We start from the raw sequence: 25,213 nt of genomic DNA on the forward strand, positions 1-25,213 counted from the left end.
ATTTTCTTACAAAACAACAGAATTGGAGTAGCAAAAGGACTTACATTGAGACGTATAAAACCCCTATCCAACAACTCACCTAGCTTGCGCTCTAGCTTTTCTTTATTAGCATTGTTCAAACAATATGAAAAGACTTATAGGCTGTGCTCTGTCCAGGAGGTCGACGACATGATCCTTAGGTCGCTTGGAAGGGAGTGTAGGAAGATTATCATGGAAAAACAAATGCTCAAACTTGGCAAACAAATGACCATACCTTTCACGAATACCCAAGTTCCTTGATGTGGGGTTGACGTAGATGACCACCTCGTGGGCTCCTTTACGTAGCCCTCTTTTTGCTTGGACGTGAGAGATGAGAGAGAGAGAGAGAGAGAGAGGGGGAACGAATACCGCTCTCGCATCGAATGAGGACCGATTGCGACACGTTATCTTTGATGAAAAGCGTGAGCTTATCCCAATCGATAATGAGCTTAAACCTGTGAAACCACTTAATGTCCAAGATGATATCATACCCTGTGAGATTAGAGACTGGGAACCACTTAATGCGCAAGATAAAATCACACCCTGTGAGATTAGAGACTACAAAACGACGAGTGAATTGTCTTTGTTGAATGACCAATTTAACATCATGATATTCTTGAGAGATCAGAGTGTCCATGCCTTCAGAGAGCCCCTACATCGAAATGGTGGGAATAGTAGAAGTCTAAAGAGGTGTACATTTCACAAGAGACTCACTAATGACATCTTGAGAACTCTCAGAATCAAACAACATAATGGCCCTAAGGCATAACAATGAAGACAGGAGTGTGCCTGATGCGCGATGGACTAAGGGTAGGAGTGACTAATATCTATAGGCAACATGTACGAGTCCGGAGCACAAACACGAAACTTCTTTGACATAGAGAGAAAAAAATTCTGAGCGAGGTACCTTGGGTTCTTGATTCTTCCCTTGAGTTCACAAAGCCAAAGCACGTTCAAAGCTCTGATACCAATGTTAGGTGCAACGGAAGTGATTGATGGTCAAGATTGTTGCACAGAGTGCATGGGGAACTGACCGCAATGGGTGTGGAAGGACCATCATGTGCCTGACTGGCTGCCCCTCTTGTTGCACATCTCCCCAACCTCCGCTCATAGTTGGCTACCCAAAAGCGCTCGTATAGGAGGTTGCCCAAAAACTCTAGGCTGACCCCCTCTTGCCTGCTGGCTACGGCCTCCTACGGCTACCAAATAGGGCACCTAAGGGAGGGCGTGCCTCTCCCCCCCCCCCCCCCCCCCCCCCCCCCCCCCCCCCCCCCCAGTGGGGCTGATCTGCAATACCTAAGGAAGCTCCCCTAGGGGGCCTAAATAAAGGTCCCCACCAAAAGCTGCCAACCCACATGCCCAACCCTCACAACTCAGCAAAAATCTAAAGGGGCCCAACGGCCCCTAGGAAGGCAAGAACCCGGTTCGAGGAAAATATCCAAGGTAAGTAGAAGCCTATATGGCCAAGGAAGAGAGCCACCACAACCCTGAGCTAAACATGGCTAGAACATCCTGACATGAGAAAACTACCTCACACTGGTGATTCAAGAATCCAAGGAACCTCGCTCATAAATTTTTTCTCTCTACATCAAAGAAGTTTTGGAAATCCGAAGCACGTTCAAAGCTCTGATACCAATGTTAGGTGCAACGGAAGTGATTGATGGTGATAGCATATGATTGGTGCACCGGGGGCATGGGGAACTGACTGCAACGGGTGTGGCAGGACCATCGTGCACCTGTCTCGCTGCCCTTCCTACTGCACATCTTCCCAACCTCCGCTCATAAGTGGCTGCCCAAAACCGCTAGGCTGCCCCCCCTCCTGCCTGCTGGCTACCGGCCTTCTACGGCCACCCACTGGGGCACCTAAGAAAGCCCCCATCCCCCCCCCCCCCCCACCCAGTGGGGCTGATCTGCAATACCTAAGGAAGCTCCCCTGGGGCCTAATAAAGGCCCCCCCAAAAGCTGCCAACCCACATGCCCAGCACTCACGACCCAGCAAGAAGCCAAAGGGGCCCACAAGCCCCTAGGGTCCTGGGAAGGTAAGAACCCCACTATGGGAAAATACCAAAGTCAAGCAGGAGCATGTATGGCCAAGGAACAAATCCAAAACCCTGAGCTAAACATGGCTAGAACATCCCGACATGAGAACATTGTCTAACTCGGGCCAAGCACAACCACAAAACAGCCCTCACTCCCTAACACCTGTCCCTGGGACTAACACCAGATGGGGTCCCAACCCCCCTCGAAGGATCCAATGCTGATACAATGGATCTAGATGCTGCAATGCTAATGTGATCATGCGGTAGATGCTAAATTTGAGAGGCTAAGGGCTGAAAATAGAAAATGGTCAGGCTTCTGGCTATGATTTGCAAAGTGACAAGGCTATGGGTCTACTGTTGCCAATGTCGATGATGGGCTGAAAACTGAAAATGCTGGTGCTGATGAGGAGAAGGCCTGAAATCTGATGCTGATGCATGGGCTGAAATTGCCAGGCTGATCTGCTACTGAAAACTACTAACACTGGCTGATCTGAGGGACTGATAGTGTTGCTGGTTCTAATATGCTACTACTGGTGATCATGCTGAAAAACGCCAGGGTGCTGAGGTTGACGGATGCTGGAAAATGCTAGGGAGCTGTGCATGTTGCCCCCTGAGGATACTGACTAATGCTCTAGGGATGAGCCAAGGGGTCACTTATACAGGGATGCACAATGAGGTCGAGCAAAAGCATAAAAACCCCACGACTTCACTAAGCTCGACAAGTGTCACTTATAATAATTTGAGTTATTCATAAGAGGTGCTGCATATGCTGTTAACTACCTAGCATTGATACTAATGACTATAATCGGAACACTCCCGAGTGCATACACTCCGGCGGTGCTCATGTGCAATCAGAGGGTATGCAACTACGTTAAAGTGCTTAGACATGCATGTCTTGCATACATGCTCACAAAGGTGCAAGAACACTTCCTAGGTTGTTTTAAACCCTAGAAATAGGAGTTAGCTTATCCACATGCACATAGAATTAGATATGTACGTGACACAACCCCCCCCCCCCCAAAAAAAAAAAAAAAAGAGTATCGTAGGCAACACAATCTGGTTTTCCTTATTGGTACATACTACATTGTACAAAGTCACAGGAGCTTCCTTAGTGTAGCTAAAATTAGAGCAGAGTCAGATGCCTGATGGTGTCAATATTTTTGTATTCATTAAATGTGTTGCAAGAAATGCCATCCCCAAGGCTGGAAATGGCGTTTCTGTGTTTGTAGTCAAAGGAGGCGTTTCAATGTTGTGAGAAACGAGGGAAAATGTTGGTTGGCTACTGGCTCGCATGTATTTCAAGCTATTGAAGTTGCAAATTCCTTGCAAAACATGTAAGCAATGCATAACGTTGATGCTTTCAAGACTTGCACATACTCGTTTGGAAGCACTAAGCATCAATGATCATATCTTGCACGATAAGTGATGCAACAGAACAATTGTTAAGAGTTATGGCATCTCTTTGGATTCGTTTAGTTGATCCTAGTTCCTCTCAGAGACAGGTGGCAGAGAGTGAGGGCTGTTTTGTGGGTGTGCCCGACCGTAGTGAAGCTGTTTTCTTACATCAGCATGTGTCTAGCGATGTTTAGCTCAGGGTTTTGGCTTTGTTCCATGGCTAACAAGCTCCTGCGCTGGGATTATATTTCCCAGCCTTGCTTGGTTTTTCTTCTATAGTCCATAGGGTTTTTGGTGTTAGGTGCACTGGAATGAATGTTTGCGCTTTGCTCAAGATGAGTGCTCCGAACTATGCTCAAGGTTCCTTTTGTTCTTATGGAAGGTAGAGCCTTCCGTTCTTAATGAGAAAGTGCTATGATCACAAACAAAGTGAATGGACACTGTGCATGCAAGTGAATGAGACTGAGAGATAGAGAGAGAAGAGAGATACGACACCAGAGACGTTGTAAAACCCTCCTCCGAAGGCCCCACTCTCGTCGGCGAGAGTGGTCTACTTTTGATTGCACAAAGTGGTACAATGCCTATGCAATGGACTGATGCAACTTGGGACTATGCCGATGACGACAACAGTGATGACGATGACGACTTTAGGGCTGAAATCTGTGGTCTTCTAACTGCTGAATTTCGGGACTGTTTCGGTGGCTGAAAATGACTGTTTCGGCTGCGTTTTCGAGGGCTGCAAATAGGGGTCTTCTGCAATGCTTTGAGGGCTAAATCTGCTACTGTGGGGGATGCTGAAAACGCTGCTGTACCTGCTGCATTTATGGCTGAAAACCAAAAATGCTGGGCTGCCTCTGCTGCGGAATGGGCTGAAAACCAAAACGCTGGGCTGCCTCTGCTAGCGGTAGTGAAACGCTGACCTGTCTGTGGAGGATGCGACCCTGCAATGCTGACAAATGCCAGGCTTGTGGGCGATGGTGAGAAACTGAAAACGCTAGGCTAGATGAGGGTGTGGGCGACGAGAGGATACCCAAACGCCAGGGTTCTAATGGGTTCTTGCTGAGAAGGTGCCTGTTGAGCGGGAGCTCCTGTTGCCTCTTCTACCATTTAGTGCTAACTTGGGTTTGCTTATATATTAACTTAGCAAAATTGCCCTACCTACTTTTGTTGAAAAGTCACTTAAAAATAATAAGTGAAAAATACCAAAAATAGGGAAAATAGGCTAAATATACTGAAAAATTTCCTTAACTAAATCTGATGGATTCTGAAGGGAATACTGATGATCATGCTGTGTGCAACCAGAGGATATGCATATATGCTAAGTGACTGGGCATGCACGGTCTACGAATAGACCACAAAAGTGCCAGATCACTTCTAAATCTAGACTGACTGGACTGACTGAATCCTGATCATGCTGTAACTTGTCCACGGACACTATGGTTGGATGTGTCCCGTGACATCCCCTCCTTTTCAAAGTGAGGTACTGGTACCGAACTGTATGACGTCGAGGGAGATCGCCAATAGCATCCGGAATCCTGGAAGGGACTCTTCGCCGGCCCACTCTGATGTGTGGGTCATGCGGTACTTGAACTTCATAAAGGTTTGCAACGCTTGCTTCTTTGGGCCGCGCCGAAAGCGACACAAAGTCTTCAATGGCTCCTTCCTTACTTCAACTTCGTCTAGAGACCTTCTTCTTTCGTCTTCAAGAATCTCCATGGCTGAAAATTCCTGAAACCATTTCCAACACAAAACCGTGAACATACCTATTCCATGTAAAGTGAGTGGAAAAAATCTCGTCTTCCTCAAAGACTGTGCATGCAATGTAGATGAACCAATAGACGGAGTGCTAAACCGTTCATCAAACACATGCAAACAATGAGATCGAATCTTTCTCTTATGATCTAAATCAATCAACTGTGGCAATTCACAACCGAAATGCCCTAGCTTGGTGCTCATACTTTCATGTGCTCGTTCGGAAACTGTGTCATGCCAAGGAAGAGACATGGAATGTGACTTCCTTACATACATACTTTTCAGCTTTTCATGAAAAATCCACATACATTCGTGCTCATTCATGAGTGAAACATACTCAACGTACAATATGTCATGCTTAGGAAAAGGGATCACATAAAGATGTTGACTAAAATACAGGGAACGATCACAAATGAAACACTCGAACAATGCGTGCGTATCAATCATGCGAACACATAATACTTCCTGTAAGGGCTCTTTGGACCTAGGCTCGAGAGCAAAGATCGGTTCTTCGGGATCTATTGAATCTTCTTGTGGGGGATCTGTGGACCTCGACTCATCGATTCTTCGTGATTGATCGAATCTGTAACGATGTTAGCTTCGCTAGCAAAAGCATCAACTAACACATCTTCCTTGTGAACAATCACATCATCTTCATGCAACTCCTCATGCTTGCGAGAAATCACATCTTGATCATGCAAATCATCATGCTCGTCATTCAAATCATATCATGCTTATCATCATGCAAATCATTGTGCTTATCATTGTCAATCAAAACATCATGCAAGTCATTGTCAATCAAATCATCATCATGCTTCACACAATCATGCAAATCCTATGTGTCATGCTTTGGAGAAGAAGAGACTGAGAGAGTCTCCATCTCCTGAATCTCTTGCATCTGTGCCTTAGCTTGAGAAAAGAGTCGCAACATCTCTTGCATTATTGCTTTGTTCTCGCGATCAAATCTTGCTTGACTTTCTTTTTCTCGCAAGTCGTACTTACGTTCTATGGCTGCCATGTCTTCTTCGTAGGCCTTTCTTTCTGCTTCTCTTTCTTAGTCCAACTCCTCCATAGGAGTTAGTGCAATCTTTGTCATAGATGGGGAAGGGTCAGAAAAAGGTCCTGGTGGGGAAAATTCTTCTTCACCTCTCTCATGCTCATCACCGCCAAGCGAAGTATCCATTCCGCCTCGAGTGATGATCATTCTGAAGTCGTGGGTTCTTGTGGTCTTGGGTTCTTAAGTTCACGAGGAACTTGGGTTCTTGGGTTCTTGCGGGTCTTGGTTCTTGAGGTTCTTGAAGTTTTTCGCTTGCAAACCGCGTTTGGAAGGATCTTCTCTTCACCCGAGTTCTACTCCTTTCTGCGGGCGCATCCCTTGGCGGCCTTGCGCTCACACCAAGGTTGCTTTTTCCCACCTCACGTCAATTGGACGGCCGCTAAGTGCACGGTCCGCTCTCAATGAGTGAAAAGAGACACAAGGGGAGGCTGGACAAGCCCTTCTTTCTTGGGATTCCTGTCACTCTTCAACAAAACACGATTAGGAATCGACATGCCCAAGCGAACTTGGGTTCGTGCGACCTCAACAAGCAAAAAAAATTCTTGTGGTTCTTGTGGTTCTTTCCTTTAGTGATACAGAACACTGTCAAAGCTCTGATACCAATGTTAGGTGCAGCGGAATGAATGTTTGCGCTTTGCTCAAGATAAGTGCTCCGAACTGTGCTCAAGGTTCCTTTTGTTCTTATGGAAGGTAGAGCCTTCTGTTCTTAATGAGAAAGTGCTATGATCACAAACAAAGTGAATGGACATTGTGCGTGCAAGTGAATGAAACTGAGAGATAGAGAGAGAAGAGAGATACGACACCAGAGACGTTGTGAAACCCTCCTCCGAAGGCCCCACTCTCGTTGGCGAGAGTGGTCTACTTTTGATTGCACAAAGTGGTACAATGCGTATGCAATGGACTGATGCAACTTGGGACTATGCCGATGACGACGACGGTGATGACAACGACGACTTTAGGGCTGAAATCTGTGGTCTTCTAACTGCTGAATTTCGGGACTGTTTTGGTGGCTGAAAATGACTGTTTTGGCTGCGTTTTCGAGGGCTGAAAATAGGGGTCTTCTGCAATGCTTTGAGGGCTGAATCTGCTACTGTGGGGGATGCTGAAAACGCTGATGTACCTGCTGCATTTATGGCTGAAAACCAAAAACGCTGGGCTGCCTCTGCTGCGGAATGGGCTGAAAACCAAAACGCTGGGCTGCCTCTACTAGCGTTAGTGAAACGCTGACCTGTCTGTGGAGGATGCGACCCTGCAATGCTGACAAATGCCAGGCTTGTGGGCGATGGTGAGAAACTGAAAACACTAGGCTGGATGAGGGTGTGGGCGATGAGGGGATACCCAAACGCCAAGGTTCTGATGGGTTCTTGCTGAGAAGGTGCCTGTTGAGCGGGAGCTCCTGTTGCCTCTTCTGCCATTTAGTGCTAACTTGGGTTTGCTTATATATTAACTTAGCAAAATTGCCCTACCTACTTTTGTTGGAAAGTCACTTAAAAATAATAAGTGAAAAATACCAAAAATAGGGAAAATGCACTGGAAAATTCCCCTAACTAAGGGAATACTGATGATCATGCTGTGTGCAACCAAAGGATATGCATCTATACTAAGTGACTGGGCATGCACGGTCTACGAATAGACTCACAAAAGTGCCAGATCACTTCTAAATCTAGACCGACTCGACTGACTGAACCCTCATCATGCTGTAGCTTGTCCACGGACACATAGAGTTGGATGTGTCACGTGACATTTGGTGCCCTATATATAACCCATTTATGAGGTCGTGGGGACTGGTGGATAGCTGGCTGACTAGCACCTCTGTTGGGAGAAATATATATGCAAGGCACGGGTACCATTGGGAGGCAGTGTGTACACGCCCATCTCAGAGCACCCCTAGGGTGAAAATTGGGCAAAGGAGGGCAGCTCCTAGCGTTTTTGGGAGAAGCCTTCCTAGCGTTTTTGAACAACCCAACACATCTTCAGTCACTGGCTTGGGGCAACACCACCGCGGGTGTGGTGGGTAGCAAGGAGATCTTCCTTGCGTTTTTCTTCTCAAGGCATCTACACAGAGACAATGTGATAACCTAGATGCAAAGTACCGCAGCCAGAGCTGCAAGCACTAGAGAGGAAATGCTCCATGCTCTCTACATGAGACATGTCTCCCTCTCTCTCTAGATCAACTTTCTTGCTAGGAGCAGATCCAAGCAGAGCCTTGCTTTCATAGGAGGCTAGGGTGGTAGCCCATGTGGAGACCATGTCAATGGTCTCGTGTGCAAAAACAGATGACAGTAGCAATCGCAATTGTGTGTACCTTGGGTCTATCCATTGGGGCATGTCAGACCTATGCCGGACCACCCTTGGTCATTTGTATAAGCAGTTTGCTATCAACATGGATAGCCTTTCCCATATCTCTCTCAATCTCTTCTTCTTCTTCTTCTTCTTCTTCTCCTCTCTCTCTCTCTCTCTCTCTCTCTCTCTCTCTCTCTCTCTCTCTCTCTCTCTCTCTCTCTCATGTCCTGTCTCTTTCTCCCTCAGCTGTCTCTCGTCTCTGCAATTGCCTTGTTCGTTGATGTGGCATTACTAGTGTTCTCTTGTGTTAGAGGATCTTATCGGAGTCGAGGTGTCCACCAGGTCGGAGAGCAGTTCTTGTCTTTATTGCATCTTACGCTACCTATTCTAACAACAACTCGACAACGGTGAAGCTTTGTTATTGCTTCATCTGGGTGCCAAGATTCATCATTATCGGGTTTTTCATGTGCCCATCTACCCTCCATTGCGTATACCCTAGCGTTTCCTAGGTTTTACACTTGCCGTTTCAAGTTCCCATTTGTAGGCTACCGCTTCTTGTTTGGAAATGTTTCGTGCAACGCAATTAATTACCAAGTCATGTCGTCTTGATTGGTATTTGGTTGCCAAACACACAGCACGATTGGGACAGACTCATCGACGGAAGGCAAAAGCGAACTTTCATAATAAAATAGGCGTCTCTATCTCTCTCTCTCTCTCTCTCTCTCTCTCTCTCTCTCGCACACAACCAGTACCTCTGTATCCGCTTCACTTTCCGCATCGGAATGTCCAAAGACGTCCACAAGAACTTGCTGCACTTCCTCCTCCAACATGTGCATTTCCTACTCTGTAAATTTACACACTTATGTAGTTGTCGCGAAGTATGCCCATACAAAAATCAATTCTTTTCGTGGACGAGCTTGCTTAGTTGAGCCTCTTATACCCAACGAGTAGGCCGGGTGCCGAAGGCGTGGAGCCGGGATTGGAACCGGTGACGATGTAGTCTAAGTTAGGAATGGCTAACCACCTCACCCACACGGGCATCATGTATGCCTAATTGTTTTTATGACCTTATATTGTGAGGTGACATGCATTCCCTAAGTTGTCCAAGTTTAGTGCCCGTCCAAATTTAGTTTTTGATTTGACTGTTGTGGTTGTGATCTCTTCGATTTTCGCGTATGAGCTTCTCTGCCTTTGATCCCATTGCCTCCCCCTCTTAAATATGGGTGTTACTTAGTGTTGAGGATTGTGTGAGTTGTAATTTCAAGTTGTAACTACCTCTCTAAAAAAATTTGAAAAAAAAAACATTTCTTTCTTCTCTTGAGCCTTGGTCTTGAAGCTTTTACAAGGTTAAAATACATGTAGGATAAAAGACCCATGAGACCCATATTAAAGACATGGAAATTTTCACCAACCCATCTATCTCCATGATTGGTTTGATTAAGAATTATCTCATAAGATTCGCCTTCTTAAGGTCTTTCTGCATATTTAGGAGTTGATTCTTACAATGCTCTACGCACATGAACTAGTAGAATTATGAAATTGTGTGTAACAAAAAGGGCATATAAAAAGATCCCCACCCAGGGCCAAAGGTGGCACTTTGATGCCACGAGGGCTCGATCTCCCTCTTGAGCGAATTAATAAACGATATTTCAAACTATACTACCATTTGACCTTGTTAGTAGTGTTGGAATATTGGGCCAAAGTTGTCTCTAAATCGGGGTGCGATTATTTTTCATATAGAGTGTGTCCCATGATTGAAGCTTTTATCCTATTGTGAGTACATTTAAAAGGCAGACTTCGCCTCTTTCACGTGAACCGCCCTCTTCACATGATTGGAAAAAAATATTGTTGGGTTTAACCAAGTAAATATGACTCCACATCTCTGTGACTGTGTGTTGTATGTTTTGGGCTTTCTAAAACAACTACTCGTTAAGAAGAGATTTAAGCATCATTTTATGTGAAGTATTGATTGATCCAAATTTTCTTTCATATTTTAGATCGTTTATTTTCTTTGGTGATTAGATCTAGTTTTTTATAGAAAATTTAACACCTTCTTTTGTTTTAGTTTGTCAATGGGTCCCTTCCTTTAAAACTCAAGAGCCTGTTGGAATCAGGGTTGCAAAGAAACACACACAGCTTGGAGAAGACGAAGGAAGCTCAAGGCATACAATAGAGAGTGTGTTACTTGATATGCAATGGAAAGATAGATAGCCCTAGAGTGATGGGCGTATATACAATGCACGAGGGAAAAAACCTCTTAAAGAGGGAAAAAATGCCCCGGCGGTCCTAGTATGTTCACACACATCACTACCACATGCATATGGTAAAAAATCCCCCCTGGAGTGATGCGGTGAACGACAGTTGGCACATGAGTAAAGGGAAGTGCCATGCCCTGAGCACATGATCAGTCCACAAAGGGGAGTAAGCCTAAAGCTTTGCAGAAAGCTTCGAGCTTCTCACGAGACAATGCCTTTGTGAAAAGATCTGCAAGGTTGTCCTGTGTTGGCACATAAGCCAAGCTGATCTCTCCTGCTGAGAGCCTCTCCCTGACATAGTGGTAATGCACCTCAATGTGCTTTGTGCGAACATGAAAAAACTGGGTTCCTCGCAAATGCCAATGCGCTCTGACTGTCAGTGTAGACAGTGTTGGCAGTGTCGTGTCCAACACCCAAATCAGCCATAAGGCGTCTGAGCCATACATACTCAACCATAGCTGTGAAGAGTGCCCTGTACTCAACCTCACAACTAGAGTGGCCACACTAGGTTGCTTCTTGCTCAGCTATGATATACATAAACTGACAAGCATGAAACAAAAACCACTTGTGGACACTCGCGTGTCAAAACAACCAACCCAATCTGAGTCCGAAAAAGGCGGCAATGATCCCCCCTTGGGATAAAACAAGCCAAGATGTAAAGTGCCACTAAGGTAGCAAAAGATCCTCTTGACAGCCTGCCAATGCTTAGACCCTGGGCTATGCATAAATCTGTTGACCTGTGAGACTGCAAACTGAATATCTGGCATCGTGTTGCATGCATAAATGAGGCAGCCAATAGCAGTTTGGTAAAGAGTGACATCAACAGGATCGCCAGCATCATGTAGAATCAACTTCAAACCTGTTTCCATGGGAGTGGCAATTTGTTTGCAATCCTCAAGTCCAAACTTACATAGCAATGTCTCTATGTAACTTTTCTAATTCACAAGGCAATACCACCATCACACTGCTTAAACTGTATGCCCAAATAATGATGCAACAACCCCAAATCATTCATCTTGAAAGTAGCATTCAAATCAACCTTAAATTCAGCAATATGTCTCTCATTTGGTCCAGTGATCAGCAAATCATCTACATAAAGAACCACAATGAGAAGTACATCACCCTCACGCTTTACATACAATGTGCTTTCTGTTGGACTGTTACAAAAGCCTTGTTTGACCAAATGAGTGTCAGCTTTCTCATACCAAGCACGAGGAGATTGCTTCAACGCATACAAAGCCTTGTTACATTTTCACACTTTGTCCTCTTGTCCTTTTATGACAAAACCGCGAGGCTGCGTTACACAAACTTCCTCAAATGTGTCGCCATTCAAGAAAGCAGTAACAATGTCTGATTGATGTACATCCCAACCAAAATGAGTTGCCAATGCACATAGAAAACGCACAGTAGTCATACGACAAGTGAGCAAAGGTCTCTTCATAATCTATGCCTTTTTGCTGTCCATAACCCTTCGCAACAAGTCGAGCCTTATGGCGATTGATCTCACCATCCGGCTTGCGTTTCAACTTGTAAACCCACTTCGTACCAATGGCCTTTTTGCTAGGAGGCAAGTCACATAAAGTCCATGTGTCATTTTCTATAAGTGCATCATATTATGATTGCATGGCAGCCATCCAATTTTTTGAATTATGTGCTTCATCAAAAGACAGAGGCTCCTCAACATCATGTAAGCTAGACACAGCCAAGGCATAACAATCTGATGCATAAGATGCATGGCGAGAGCCTGAATGAGTATGACAAGACAAAGGTGCATCCAATTTACTGTCAAAGTGTGCACCAGCCATTTTGGCATACCTCTAGCCTGCTCATTTTCAACCCTTTCCTCATCAAGTACATCATGTACATCTGCATCAGTAATAGGCTGATCTGTAACATTTTCAGAAACCCCCATAGGCTGTACATTTGCCTCATTGGAACTTAAATTCGTATTTCCACCACTGAAAAGAGGCAACAAAGTGTCATAAATATCCTTTGAGCTTACATTATTGTCTCTAGTACATGACATCAAGGGCTGAACAGAATCTTCCACAAACACTACATCTCGTGAAACCAGAATACGTTTTGTTTGTGGATGATACAGCCTGTAACATTTGCTTTTAGCACTATAACCAACAAAAATACATTTGGCAGCCTTATCATCCAATGTTTTGCGCTGTGTTTGTGGCACCAAAGCATATGCCAAACAGCCAAAAACACTCATGTGCTCAATAGAAGGCTTTCTATCATGCCATGCTTCGTATGGAGTAATAGACTGCAAAGCTTTCATAGGACACTTGTTTAGTACATAAGTGGCACACATGATGGCCTCAAGCCAACAAGAATGCGGCAAAGCTTGACTTTTGTCCATACATCGTGCCATTTCCGTAAGCGACCTGTTTTTCCTCTCAGCAACACCATTTTGCTGAGGTGTATAAGGCATTGTACATTGGTGTTTTATCCCACGACTAGCTAGAAATACATTGAATTCATGAGACATATACTCCCCCCCTCGATCGGAATGGAGGGTGCCCATAGTACATTTCGAGACATTTTCAGCCATAGCCAGAAATTGTTTGAAGCACATAAAAACTTCGAACTTGGCTTTAAGTGGAAATACCCATGCATGCTTGGAGTAATCATCAATGAAAGTCACGAAGTAAAGGTAATTGCCCAAGGACGGAGTTTGCATAGGCCGACAAACATCACTATGCACAAGCTGCAACCTACATGTGGCCCGAACTGAACCATCCTTTAGAAACTTAGAACGCTACATCTTACCCAAAATATAGTCTTCACAAACATGTTTGACAGGTGCTTCAAGAGGCGGCAAAGAAGCAACCATATCAGATTTCTGCAAACGCAGCAAACTGGCAAAATTCAGATGACCAAAACGTGCATGCCAAAGTTTTTCATCTGAAATAGCCCTTGAATCTGCAATTGCATTTGCAAAATTTTGTCCACACTTGTCATACAAAGTGAGCTTATACATCCCACGGCACAAAAGCCTAGATGCAACGATTTCATCACCAAAACTGAGATCATGAACTGTACATCTGTCATCCACAAATTTGACTACAAGTCCAAGTCTAGCAAGTGCAAATACAAACAAAAGATTCTTCTTGATCCCAGGTACATAAAGTGCATCAACAAGTGCGAAAGAACTGCCATTAGCAGCAGTAAGCACAATCTTTCCAACTCCCTGAACCGAATAAGAGGCATTGTTGGCACAAGTGGCTGAATTCCCAAAAGGGACAGACTCGAGAGAGGTGAACAATTCACGAAGTGAGGTAATGTGCTTTGTAGCACCACTATCGAAATACCACACATGTGAATCTGCAGCAACTGACATGCATGCATCATGGACAACAGGATTGTAAGTGCACTCTACACTAAAAGCCCATTCTGCATCAACATCAACATTACAGTCTCCTTTTACAGAAGACTCAACAATGGCTGCATTTGTAGTGGAACCAACATTTGCAGTGGAACCACCCTCTTTCTTCTTAGCCTCTTTGGCCTTTAACTTAGGACATTGCTTGATCAAGTGATCATTAGCTTTACAATAATGGCAACGCATCTTCTTTTTGCCCTTATCACCAGAATTGCCAGACAATGTGCTGCTAGCAGAAGCATTGGGAACAGAAGTTTTGCCACTCGCAACAGAACCATAAGAAGTGGCTGCATTGCTATTACCACCCTTTCTTTGTTCAGCTGCACGGTGTCTAGTCCTGTTTTTTCTGGAAAGTGACTCTTGCAACAGCAATGTGCATAATGCATCAACTTGACAACGTCTGGATTTCCTTGGGTCATAAGTCTCCAAGTACTAGCAAAAGTCTGGTAAGAATCTGGTAAGGCATCAAGAATAGTCTACACAAGGGAGCTGTCTGAAATGACTTCACCTGCAAAAATAAGTTTCTCATTGATATCCTTGACACTAGCAAGGAAAGTGTCCGTATCATCTTTCTCATGCATAATCTTCGACTCCAAATCTTTACGCAGCAAAGCAATTTTAGCCTCATTGCGGCTTGCATAAAGACTAGCTAAGAATAGTCTACACAAGGGAGCTGTTTGAAATGACTTCACCTACAAAAATAAGTTTCTCATTGATATCCTTGACACTAGCAAGGAAAGTGTCCATATCATCTTTCTCATGCATAATCTTCGACTCCAAATCTTTACGCAACAAAGCAATTTTAGCCTCATTGCGACTTGCATAAAGACCAGCCAAAATATCCCAAGCCTGTTTTGCACATTTTGCTGAGCGGATGTGAGGAACAATGGTGCGCTTCACAGACAACGCAATCAATGCATAAGCATGCGCATCCTCTCCATCCCAACAAGCTTGTTCTGTCGTAGGCAAAACAACTCTAATAGCAGCAATCCTTGTAGCAAGACCTGCAACATCCTCAACATCACCTACATCCTTAGAACCAGGACGTACATCAATGCCCTGCACAATATTCAAGACGCCCTTTGACACAAGAACATGTTGCATCATATAAGCCCACATAGGGTAATTGTCCCCATCCAACTTGTCCTCAACAACAAACATCTTGAAGACATCTGGGTTGTTGTCAGCCATGGTAAATGCTGCACCTGATGTGAAAACTGCCTGAAAATAAGAGAAACGGAGCGGGAACAACACGTGCTATATAGCACAAACCGTAGAAGACTGTAAGGCACCTGTTATGTAGAAAACGACACTGACAGAAATTTTGCACTAAATGACAAAATTGCCTGTGTAGACCTGTCTGTAGTGGAAACGGAGGCCGAAATGAGCCCGAATCAGAAATTTGAGCAGACTGAGCTTTATGAGCACACCCAAAATATTTATCGACCTACGAACGCTCGCCAAACCTCATTGTAATCGGAGAAAGTGAGCAAGCGTGTGCTGGAGCAGCTTACGACTAAGCCCAAGAGGACGTAACCTTCTCTGATACCAATTGTTGGAATTAAGGTTGCAGAGAAACACACACAGCTTGGAGAAGATGAAGGAAGCTCAAGGCACATAATAGAGAGTGTGTTACTTGGTATGCAATGGAAAGATAGATAGCCCTAGAGTGATGGGCGTATATTCAATGCACGGCGGAAAAAACCTCCTAAAGAGGGAAAAAATGCCACGGTGGTCCTAGTGTGTTCACACACATAACTACCACATGTATATGGTAACAAAGCCTTGCATGCCTTGGCACTAAGTAACACCCATATTTAAGAGGGGGAGGCAATGGGATCAAAGGCAGAGAAGCTCACGCGCGAAAGCCGAAAAGATCGCAACTGTAAAAATCAAATCAAAAATTAAACTTGAATACGCACTAAACCTGGACAGCTTGAGCAATGCATGTTAACTTACAATATAATGTTGTAAAAACTGTTGTGGATACACAATGCATGCATAGGTGAGGTGGGTAGCCTATGTGATCCTAAACTCGAACAACGATGTCATGGGTTCAAATCTTCCCATTACACCTCATTTTTCTCACTGACCAAGTTTAATACGCCTTACTTTTTTTACGACATGCCTCATTTTTTTCGTTGGTCAGGTTTAGTGCGCCTCTAGATCTCGCTCCCCACCTCGATCGTCGATTCCATTACCCCTCCCACATTCAATATAGGTGTCACTTAGTGTCAGGGCCTTGCATGATTTTTACTTCCTTTTCATTTTATTGTTTTAAAATGCAAATGTGAACATTTCACCTTGTTTAGCTTTGGAGATAAGGTCGTCATAAGTAGAAGTAAGCTATGTGGAGTACTCGTTTTATTTCTTCCCCAAGGCAAGTGATCATGAATTTTTAAATCAAATACTTTAGAAGATATCTCTTTTCACATTATCCTTTTAACTTTCAACAATTTGCTCTCTCAGTCTCTAATCTCTCTTTAGACGAGATGTCTTCTCATAATATCCTTTTAATTGTCAATAATGCACTCTCTCAATGTCTAATCGCCCTTTAGACGAGATGTCTTTTCATACGATCCTTTTTAACTTTAAGAATCATGCTATCTCAATCTCTCGATTTATTTTCCCTCTCTTTGGCATGCCATTTTAGATTTTTTTCCATTTTGTATGCTTGCTTTTGTTTAGAACTCTCTTATTAACATGGGATTTTATTGGTAGTGCAAATAATTGTCAATAGGTCTCTACGCATGTCTTGTTGCGGCGAATCTGGATAGATGCTCTAGGAGTGGGAGGAATTAACAAAGCAAAATGGAACTCTTGGCACGTGGTGTGGAAGGAGAAGAAGCGGTTAAAGCAGCACATGGCAGGGGACTAAGCAAGTGGGATGAGGCCCGAGGGTGGATTCAACGGTTTTGACCCAGGCTGGCGGGTGGAGCTGGTGAGAGATGAGGGAGGATGCTCCTCTCTCTCTCTCTCTCTCTCTCTCTCTATTTCACACGGGGGATACTCTCAGTCGCCCTCTCCCTTTGTGTGTGTGTGTATCTGTCTAGATTGGCGACAAGACCCTGCATGCAGAAATGAGACAAGGCATTGTCAGCTAACCAGTCAAGTAGCCTGCGCATGAAGCCGGGAAGGGTGAATGATTTTCTTTAGAAGCTGTGGTGATAGAAGTCTTTGGATGATTTTGAATCCACAGTGTTATCCTTAGAGCGGGTTGAACCTACTTCAGAATGTCTCGTTATACAGCCCCTTCATAGAGGTAATATTGTGGAGAATATCCCCACATTGCATCCTAGGCCTTCCCGGAGGGACATAGCTGGAATTTTTTTTCAGAAAGAGATGCTCTGCAGCATGAATGGGCTTTCGAAGCATGAGATTACTGAAGATGTTTAGATCATTGAGCAGTTGATTAAATCTGCAACAGAGACAACAAATAGTTGCTCGCCCTCTCCTAATGGCAAGCCTTTATCAAACCTAGAACTTGGGGCGAATCTACACAACAAAAGTGCATGCAACGTCAGCGGAGTTAATGGCTTGCTTTACCTTCGGGTGTTCAAACGTCTCTGTTTCTAGATATTGCTGCAAATGTGGCTCCTCAACATATTGAGGACATGTTTAGGCAATAGCTATACACCCACATGGGATGAGCAACTATGGGAGCACTAGCTGCAGGGGAAGCTCTGGCCAGGGAAGTAGGGGAATGATCTCTGTGTGTGTGTGGCCTTTGGGGATTGCTTCTATGACATTACAATTTTTGTTGTTCTTCTCTCATTGCAGCACATCCGCGGGTGGAAGATCTCTCTCTCTCTCTCTCTCTCTCTCTCTCTCTCTCTCTCTCTCTCTCTCTCTCTCTCTCTCTCTCAGGCGGTGGCATCAGTAAAGCAAGGATGGCATATGCGACGAGCAAGCGATACCAGCTGCGCGAATGTTGAAAAGGGGGGGGGGACTGTCACGGCAGGACATAGACGCTGGTCGGTTGCTTGCAGCCTACTGGTCACACTGAATGAGTACGAGGAGGGCACGAGAGGGGGGGGCAAGCTGCTTGCTTGACTTTTGCTTTTGGAAAACTTGGGATAGGAGGGCATCTTATTAGATTCTATCTAATAAGTGTAGACCGAGTAGTTATTCTATCTTGTCAATAGGCTTGATAGTTGACAGGTTTACTATACAACTCTTGGTTGTGCTTTGTCCTCATCTTTCATGGAATGGTACAACAATAAAGATATGGCTTGCTAGCTACTCAACAAAGATTTAAGGAGGCAAGGTTGTGAATGCGAGCTTTTACAAAACAATCTCGTGCAAGTGATTTTAATATCCAATATACAATAGTGATTCAACCCAATTAACACTTAACATTGCCAAATTATGAGAGGATGCATATATTTGTCCATAGTCTGTGGCAAGCACTTGCATGTTTGAGCATCTCGCTTTTTTGGAATCTAAGGAGCGGATGCTAAAACGATTTCCTCCCTCCCTCCCTCCCTCTCTCCCTCAATCTCTCAATGGAAACCTCTTATCATTTCCAACAAAGCACTACTTTAAAAACAATAACAAAAAAGAGAGAGGGGATCCCTCAAAGGGGTTGCTCTTAGGTCATTAAATGTACAAGGGGTCTACAACAATCTCTCTCTCTCTCTCTCTCTCTCTCTCTCTCTCTCTCTCTCACTCACACACACACACACACACACACACACACATATAGTTGTTTTTTGACCTAGTAGATCGTAGTTCACTATTTTGATCATAATTTTTTCATTCGAACTTTGATCTGGATGAGCTTCAACTTCGAGAAAAGAGCACAATTTCCTCTACGCATTGATCTGAATATAAAGAAAAGTTGAGAAATGGAGGCCTTCTTTTAGTAGCATTTATGAAGTGATTAAGCTTAAAAAGTTGACTCTTATCTCTTGTTTTGCATACAATGTCTTACTACACTTGTAAGGGGTTCTTCTTCTTTGACGAGGTCCACCGTTGTGAAAAAATGATCCCAAATCTCTTAAGGATGGAGATAACAACACAACCATGTCATCAACAACATCAAAAACCATGATTACTAGCCAATGGATCAACTTTCATACATTTTCTTTGTCTTCCACGGCAATTCCATAGAGTTGCAACTTCAAGTAAATTTTGGCATGCATTTCCCTTGCTCCAAGACCTTCTCCAAGTATGTCATGCTTCAAGTGCTAAATTTGGTCATCCAAGTAATGGATAAATTTTTCATCATTATGATGCGAGGATGATCCCCAAGGTGTGTTCATAATTGGCTTGCATTTGGATAGTTGTGGCTATTGTATTCTACCCCTGTGAGGGTGGCTTCACAACACTTTAGGGTGGCTTCACAACACTTCACAAAGTACCCTTTAAAGCTTGCTTGCTAAGTATCAAAGAAAACCCCATAAAATTTACCCGTAGTCATGGTGTGAATGAGGATGTGAATGGAGGAGAGGTCTTACCAAAATATGGCTATGTCTAACTCCTTTACAACATATAGGTTGTCATTTCATCTTCACAAAGAAACCATTTGGTGTCTCTATGCACAAGAAAGATTAAGGCCATAGAGGAAAACTTGTGGGTACAAGCAATTGCATCAATTATGGCTTTGTGAAATGAAGGATTCCTAGCACTATTTGCTAGAGCCAAAAGTGATTGATTGGTAAAAGTTAAGGTTGTAGCATGATAATTAGCACAATTGCATTGATAGGGGTGTGCACCTTGAGATGCTCAATCAATCCCTAGTTGAGTGCATGATCTAAGTAGGGATTTAATTGGAATAGTAAGTGGGTGAGAAAATATTAGTAGCATGCATAAGGAAAAGATATCTAATTTGACTATAGAAATGAGATTCACAATGAGACTCTATATAGACATAGAGAGAGCCATCTTGCTTACATATAGATTAACATAGGTTGATATGGGGCTTTTCTTAGGTGAAGTCATGGGATATATAAATATAAAGGGAGGTGCATACTAGGGCTATGAGAAAGAGCCCATCCCCAACAACCCTCCCCTTGGGCTCTCAATCATTTAAATATCCCATCCTAAAACAAATTCTCTATTATCCTTTTCACAAACAGCATATGCAAGAAAACAATAGATCCAACATGCAACAACACGCTAACTCATCAACAATGCCTCTTAAAACAAGAAGAGGGACATGGATCACTCATGAAACACCATCCCCTTAAATAAAAACTTCCCATTAAGATATATAAGAAATTTGTTTCCTATGTGGATTAATGCATTGGATGAAGTAGATGGAATTCCAGTTGTTGGTTTAGGGTGGAGACACACTAGAAGCACTCATAATGAAAAATTAGCTTCATTTGACTAGACCCGTAGATAGTCACAATGTATAGGTTGGTATGTGGATTCTCTTGGATGAATGTATGGACTGGACTTACACATGGTTTTCTACATGTAGAGGATGTGCATATTAGGGGTGCAAGGAAAACCCCATTTTGAGAACACCTTAAGTCAGAGTTGATAGAAAGAGAGAGATTTTACTAGATTGTAGGGATCCTAGTTTTAGTCTAATTGAGGCTTTTATCATTAATTTCATCTTCTAAGAACTTAATGAAACCTAGAGATTACAATTATGAGATCTAAGGGTAACTAATGAGTATAGTATTTTGGGTTGGGGTTTTGGATTTTTTAATCTATGCCTTAGGGCAAGGCCTTGATACCAATAGTTTCCCTTAGAAGCTATTACCTCCTCACACCTGGACTACAATGTTGCAGTTGTTTCAATTAAAAGAAGAGAAACACCATTGATATTGAAAGAGAGAGGGGAATTCTATTTAAATTTTGTATCTTCCTTTTCCACCTACTTCATCACAACCATGTCTTCATTTTCAAATTGTTGATCATGATGATTCTCATAACTTTTTGTTTTGTTCCTATAAGGACTCTTTGATGAAAAATCCAGATATTTTCCATTTTCAAAGAAAAATTTCAAGAGTATCATGTTCTAGGTGTTTATTTTAATTTTAATGATATTATTATGTGACTAGTTGCCTCTAACTTGAATGTTGCCCCTTTTTTTTTTTTTTTTCCTTGCTATTTAAGGTTTCTAGGGTGTGAATGGAAAGCCAACACTTTTGTATTTTACATTCAATGACTATATGGCCAATTGATGTGAAATCAATGCCTTAGGTGTGTCATGCTTCATTGTAGTTGGGGGTGGGGTTTTTTTTTGGGTTTTGGTTTGTGGTTGTGGGGGTGGGGTGGGGTGGGGGGGGGAGGAGAGATAAGACTATCCACTATGATAGAGCTCTATATGGATCTAAGGAAGAAATGGATGGATGGATCTAAGGAGCTCACTTTTTTTTTTTTTGTGTAAACTAGAGTGGAATTCTCCTCTTCCTTTCATTGAAAAAGCTCACAACCACATCACTCAAAACATGGTGGACACAATCACATCACTCAATGTCTTAAGTGTCATGCTTCATTGTAGTGTTTTTTTTTTTGGGGGGGGGGGGGGGGGGGGGGGGGTTGTTTTTTTTTTTTTTTTTGAATGAGCTTTATATGTAAGGATTCCATTGATTGATCTAAGGAGCTCACATTTTTTGTGTAAACAAGAGTGGCCTTATCCTCTTCTTTTCATTGAACAAGGTGAGGATGCACGAAGGCGTGCTAAGTTAAGCAGAGGATGAAATTTACGGAAGTAAGTTTAAATGAGTGCCTACAATCACATGGAATTTTTATTGTGTGTTAATATAAAATTATATTATCCGTTGTACATACATAATCACAAATGATTTATCGAAGTAAGTTTAACTGAGTGTCTACAATAGCATGGCCACTTAAATAATAAGGTGAGGGATGCACATTGCACATTATTATTTGAAAACAAAACAAAACAAATAAATAAAATAAAAACATAAATTATGTTATTCACTATACATCCATAATCACAAATCGTTTATATATTAGAAAAGATTCCACTTAAATATTAAGGTGAAAAGTTTACATTGCATATTACTATTTGAAAATAAAATAAAATAAATAGGAAATAAAATAAAAATAGATATTAAAAAACTAAAACAAATGAACATTTTATTATCTTTATAAAAAATAGATTTAATTTTAATGCCTTCATAAAAAAGATAAATTTAATAAGCATAAATCTAATGAAATGAATCTTTGTTACGTCCTTAAATGAAAAGACTATTTACAAATCAAATATTTAAAAAAAATTAAATCAATACTTCACATCATTGAGAAAACTCCAATGAATATATTCTTTAATCTTTTGTTCTCTAACCACCTTTTTTCTTTTTCAACATGCCAACTTCCAAACAAATAAATGAAGCGTTGGAAAATAGTATTTGAAAGGGCATGAGAGAAAGACTTTTAAGCTTTTGACGAACATATGTCAAACAACTAAAATTGGACAACCTTCACCCATATGGATACTAAGGCCTTTAGCAAGCTAAAAAGCTCACAACCACATCACTCAAAACATGGTGGACATAATCACATCACTCAATGCATTAGTTGTCATGTTTCATTATAAAGATTTATATGTAAGGAATCCATTGATGGATCTAAGGAGCTCACATCTTTGGCTTTCTAAAAGAAGCCTTAGAGGAGAGTTGAGTTAAGCATACTTTCAATGTTTTTAGCAATGATTGAGACTTACCTTAAATGTTATTTTGGTTTTAAAATATCAAATGGGTCTTTTATTTCACCTTTCATTTCACATCCTTACATGGCTCAACTTCTCTTAAATTCTATTCTTTTAAAATGTTGAAGTTAAGCTTCACCTTGCATAACTCTAGTAAGTTCTATACATACATACATACATATACATGTATATATTTGTTTATTTAGATTTATACACACACACACACACACACACACACATATATATATATATATATATATATATATATATATATATATATATATATATATATATATATATAGAGAGAGAGAGAGAGAGAGAGAACTCATTAATGTATAGATATGAGCTCTTTTTATTTATTTATTTATTTGTTAACGAGCAAACCATGGTAAAAGGAAGAAAAATATGTGAAATATGTGAGAACTTAGTTCAAAAGTCTTGCAAATTTCAAAAAAATTGCTAGTATTTACGGTTTGCTTCTTTACGAGGAGAAAACTCGATCGCTTTATAAAAGAGACATTCCCAAACAATGCTTCACCTTATATAATTCTAGTTAAACTCAACCTAATGATTTCATAACTTTCTTACTGTTTTAGAAAGCCACAGTGACCCTTTCACTGTTTGTGTAAACAATGGTCGCATTCTCCTCTTCCTTTCATTGAAAAAGCTCGCAACCACATCACTCAAAACATGGTGGACACAATTACATCACTCAACAAGGGAAAGCACTTTTAAAGCACATTTCGATTTAATTAAAAATTACATAACAATCAGAAAATACTAAAGTAGAAAAATGGCAAAATATAATTGGTAGAAGAATACCACAAATGACTACGTACAACAACATAATTGGTATTCACCTTTGAAAATGCACATTGACACCTAATGTGTCGAAGTATTCCCTTATAACATTATTTTTGGCTTGCTAAAGGCCTTAGTATCCGGATGGGTGAAGGTCGTTCAAATTTGTTTTCCTAACATGTGTCCCTTTAAAAATTGAAGAGAAAGAAATTTCAAATGCTATTTCCCAAAGATGCTTTCATTTTTTTTTGGCATGCGGAAAAAGACTAAAGAACAAAGGATTAAAGAGTGTGCATAGGAGTTTGATCCATATATGATGTGAAGTATTGATTCAAATGTTTTTGGCTTACTAAAGGCCTTAGAAGTTAGTATCCACATGGGTGAAGGCCATTCAAATTTGTTTGTTTGACCTATGTCCCTTTAAAAATTGAAGAGAAAGAAGGAATTTCCTTTCAAATGCTATTTCCCAAAGCTGCTTTCAACTTTTTTTGCATACTAAAAAAAGACTAAGAACAAAGGATTAAAGAGTCTCCATAGGGCTTTGATCCATATATGATTTTCATATTTTTTGGCATGCTTAAAAAGACTAAAGAACAAAAGATTAAAGAGTTTCCATAGGAGTTTGATCCATATATGATATGAAGTATTGATTCAAATTTTTTTATATACTCTCACATGTAAAGAGTCCTTTTATTTAAAGACTTCACCAAGATTCATTTTATTAAATTATTAAATTGATTTATTATTATCTATGCTTATTAAATTTATCTTTTTAAATGACAATGTTATAATTTTTTATTTTAGTTTTTAATGTATTTTTTTATTTTGTTGCTTTTACTTTATTTTTTTCATTTTATTTTGTATTCAAATAATAATGTGTAATGTGCACCTTTCACCTTATTAATTAAGTGGAGCTTTTTTGGCCTGCAGAAGGCCATAGTGGGGTGGGTGGATTTTTGGTGCAAATTGTGGACCGTGGATGCAAGTTGATCGGATGGAGGACAAGTGTACAATCTATTTGTTTTTTAATATTTTTTCTAGGTTTTTGTGAACGGTGTTGACATTTGTGTATCTCTTTTTAAAGAGGACCATTAAAAATTGGGTCATACACAATCTTTTTCGTCCTCTTCCACCTCTTTTGTTATTTTAGTTTTTAAAAAAGTCATTTCATTTAAGAGCATGAGATCCATTTCAAAATAAAATAAAATATGTACAATCTTTTTAGTCCTCTTCCACCTTTTTTTGGTTATTTTAGTTTGTAAAAAATTCCTTTCATTTAAGAGCATGGGCTCCATTTTATTAAAAAATTTAATATGCCAATCGATTGAATTGTTTTTGGCATGCAGAAGGCCATAGGGGGAGGTTGGGCGCACATTCTGAGCCGTAGATCATCCATGGTTGGATTGGCTACACGTGCCCTGCTTGCTTTCAATTTTCCATTTTGTATGGTAAAAGTCATCTTCCCTGGCCAAGCGTGCTCTGCATCGCGTGCGAGGCAAAAGGAGTGGACTCGGCAAGAGGAATGTCTATCTAATTTATCCTCTTAGCTCAACTGATGTCTTCAAGAATTTGACTAGAGGGCAAGTGTTA

The 25,213-nt window shown here is 41.6% G+C and overlaps 1 protein-coding gene across 2 annotated transcripts in view; it reads right to left on the minus strand.

Annotated features, from left to right (window-relative positions):
* LOC147453715 (2-oxoglutarate (2OG) and Fe(II)-dependent oxygenase superfamily protein) overlaps positions 1-9,541 on the minus strand; it is a 37,045-nt gene extending 27,504 nt beyond the window's left edge. Inside the window, exon 1 of one of the 2 annotated variants that reach the window (XM_086515819.1) lies at positions 9,297-9,541. In XM_086515819.1, coding sequence (XP_086371945.1) covers positions 9,297-9,380 — 84 coding nt within the window. In that variant the 5' untranslated portion in view covers positions 9,381-9,541. The remainder of the gene's footprint in view (positions 1-9,296) is intronic. The other variant, XM_086515820.1, reaches the window with a different exon arrangement.
* Positions 9,542-25,213: the final 15,672 nt, after the last annotated feature.

Source organism: Adiantum capillus-veneris, chromosome 7 (genome assembly GCF_014529385.1).
Source record: "Adiantum capillus-veneris isolate H3 chromosome 7, ASM1452938v2, whole genome shotgun sequence".
Lineage (NCBI taxonomy): Eukaryota > Viridiplantae > Streptophyta > Polypodiopsida > Polypodiales > Pteridaceae > Adiantum > Adiantum capillus-veneris.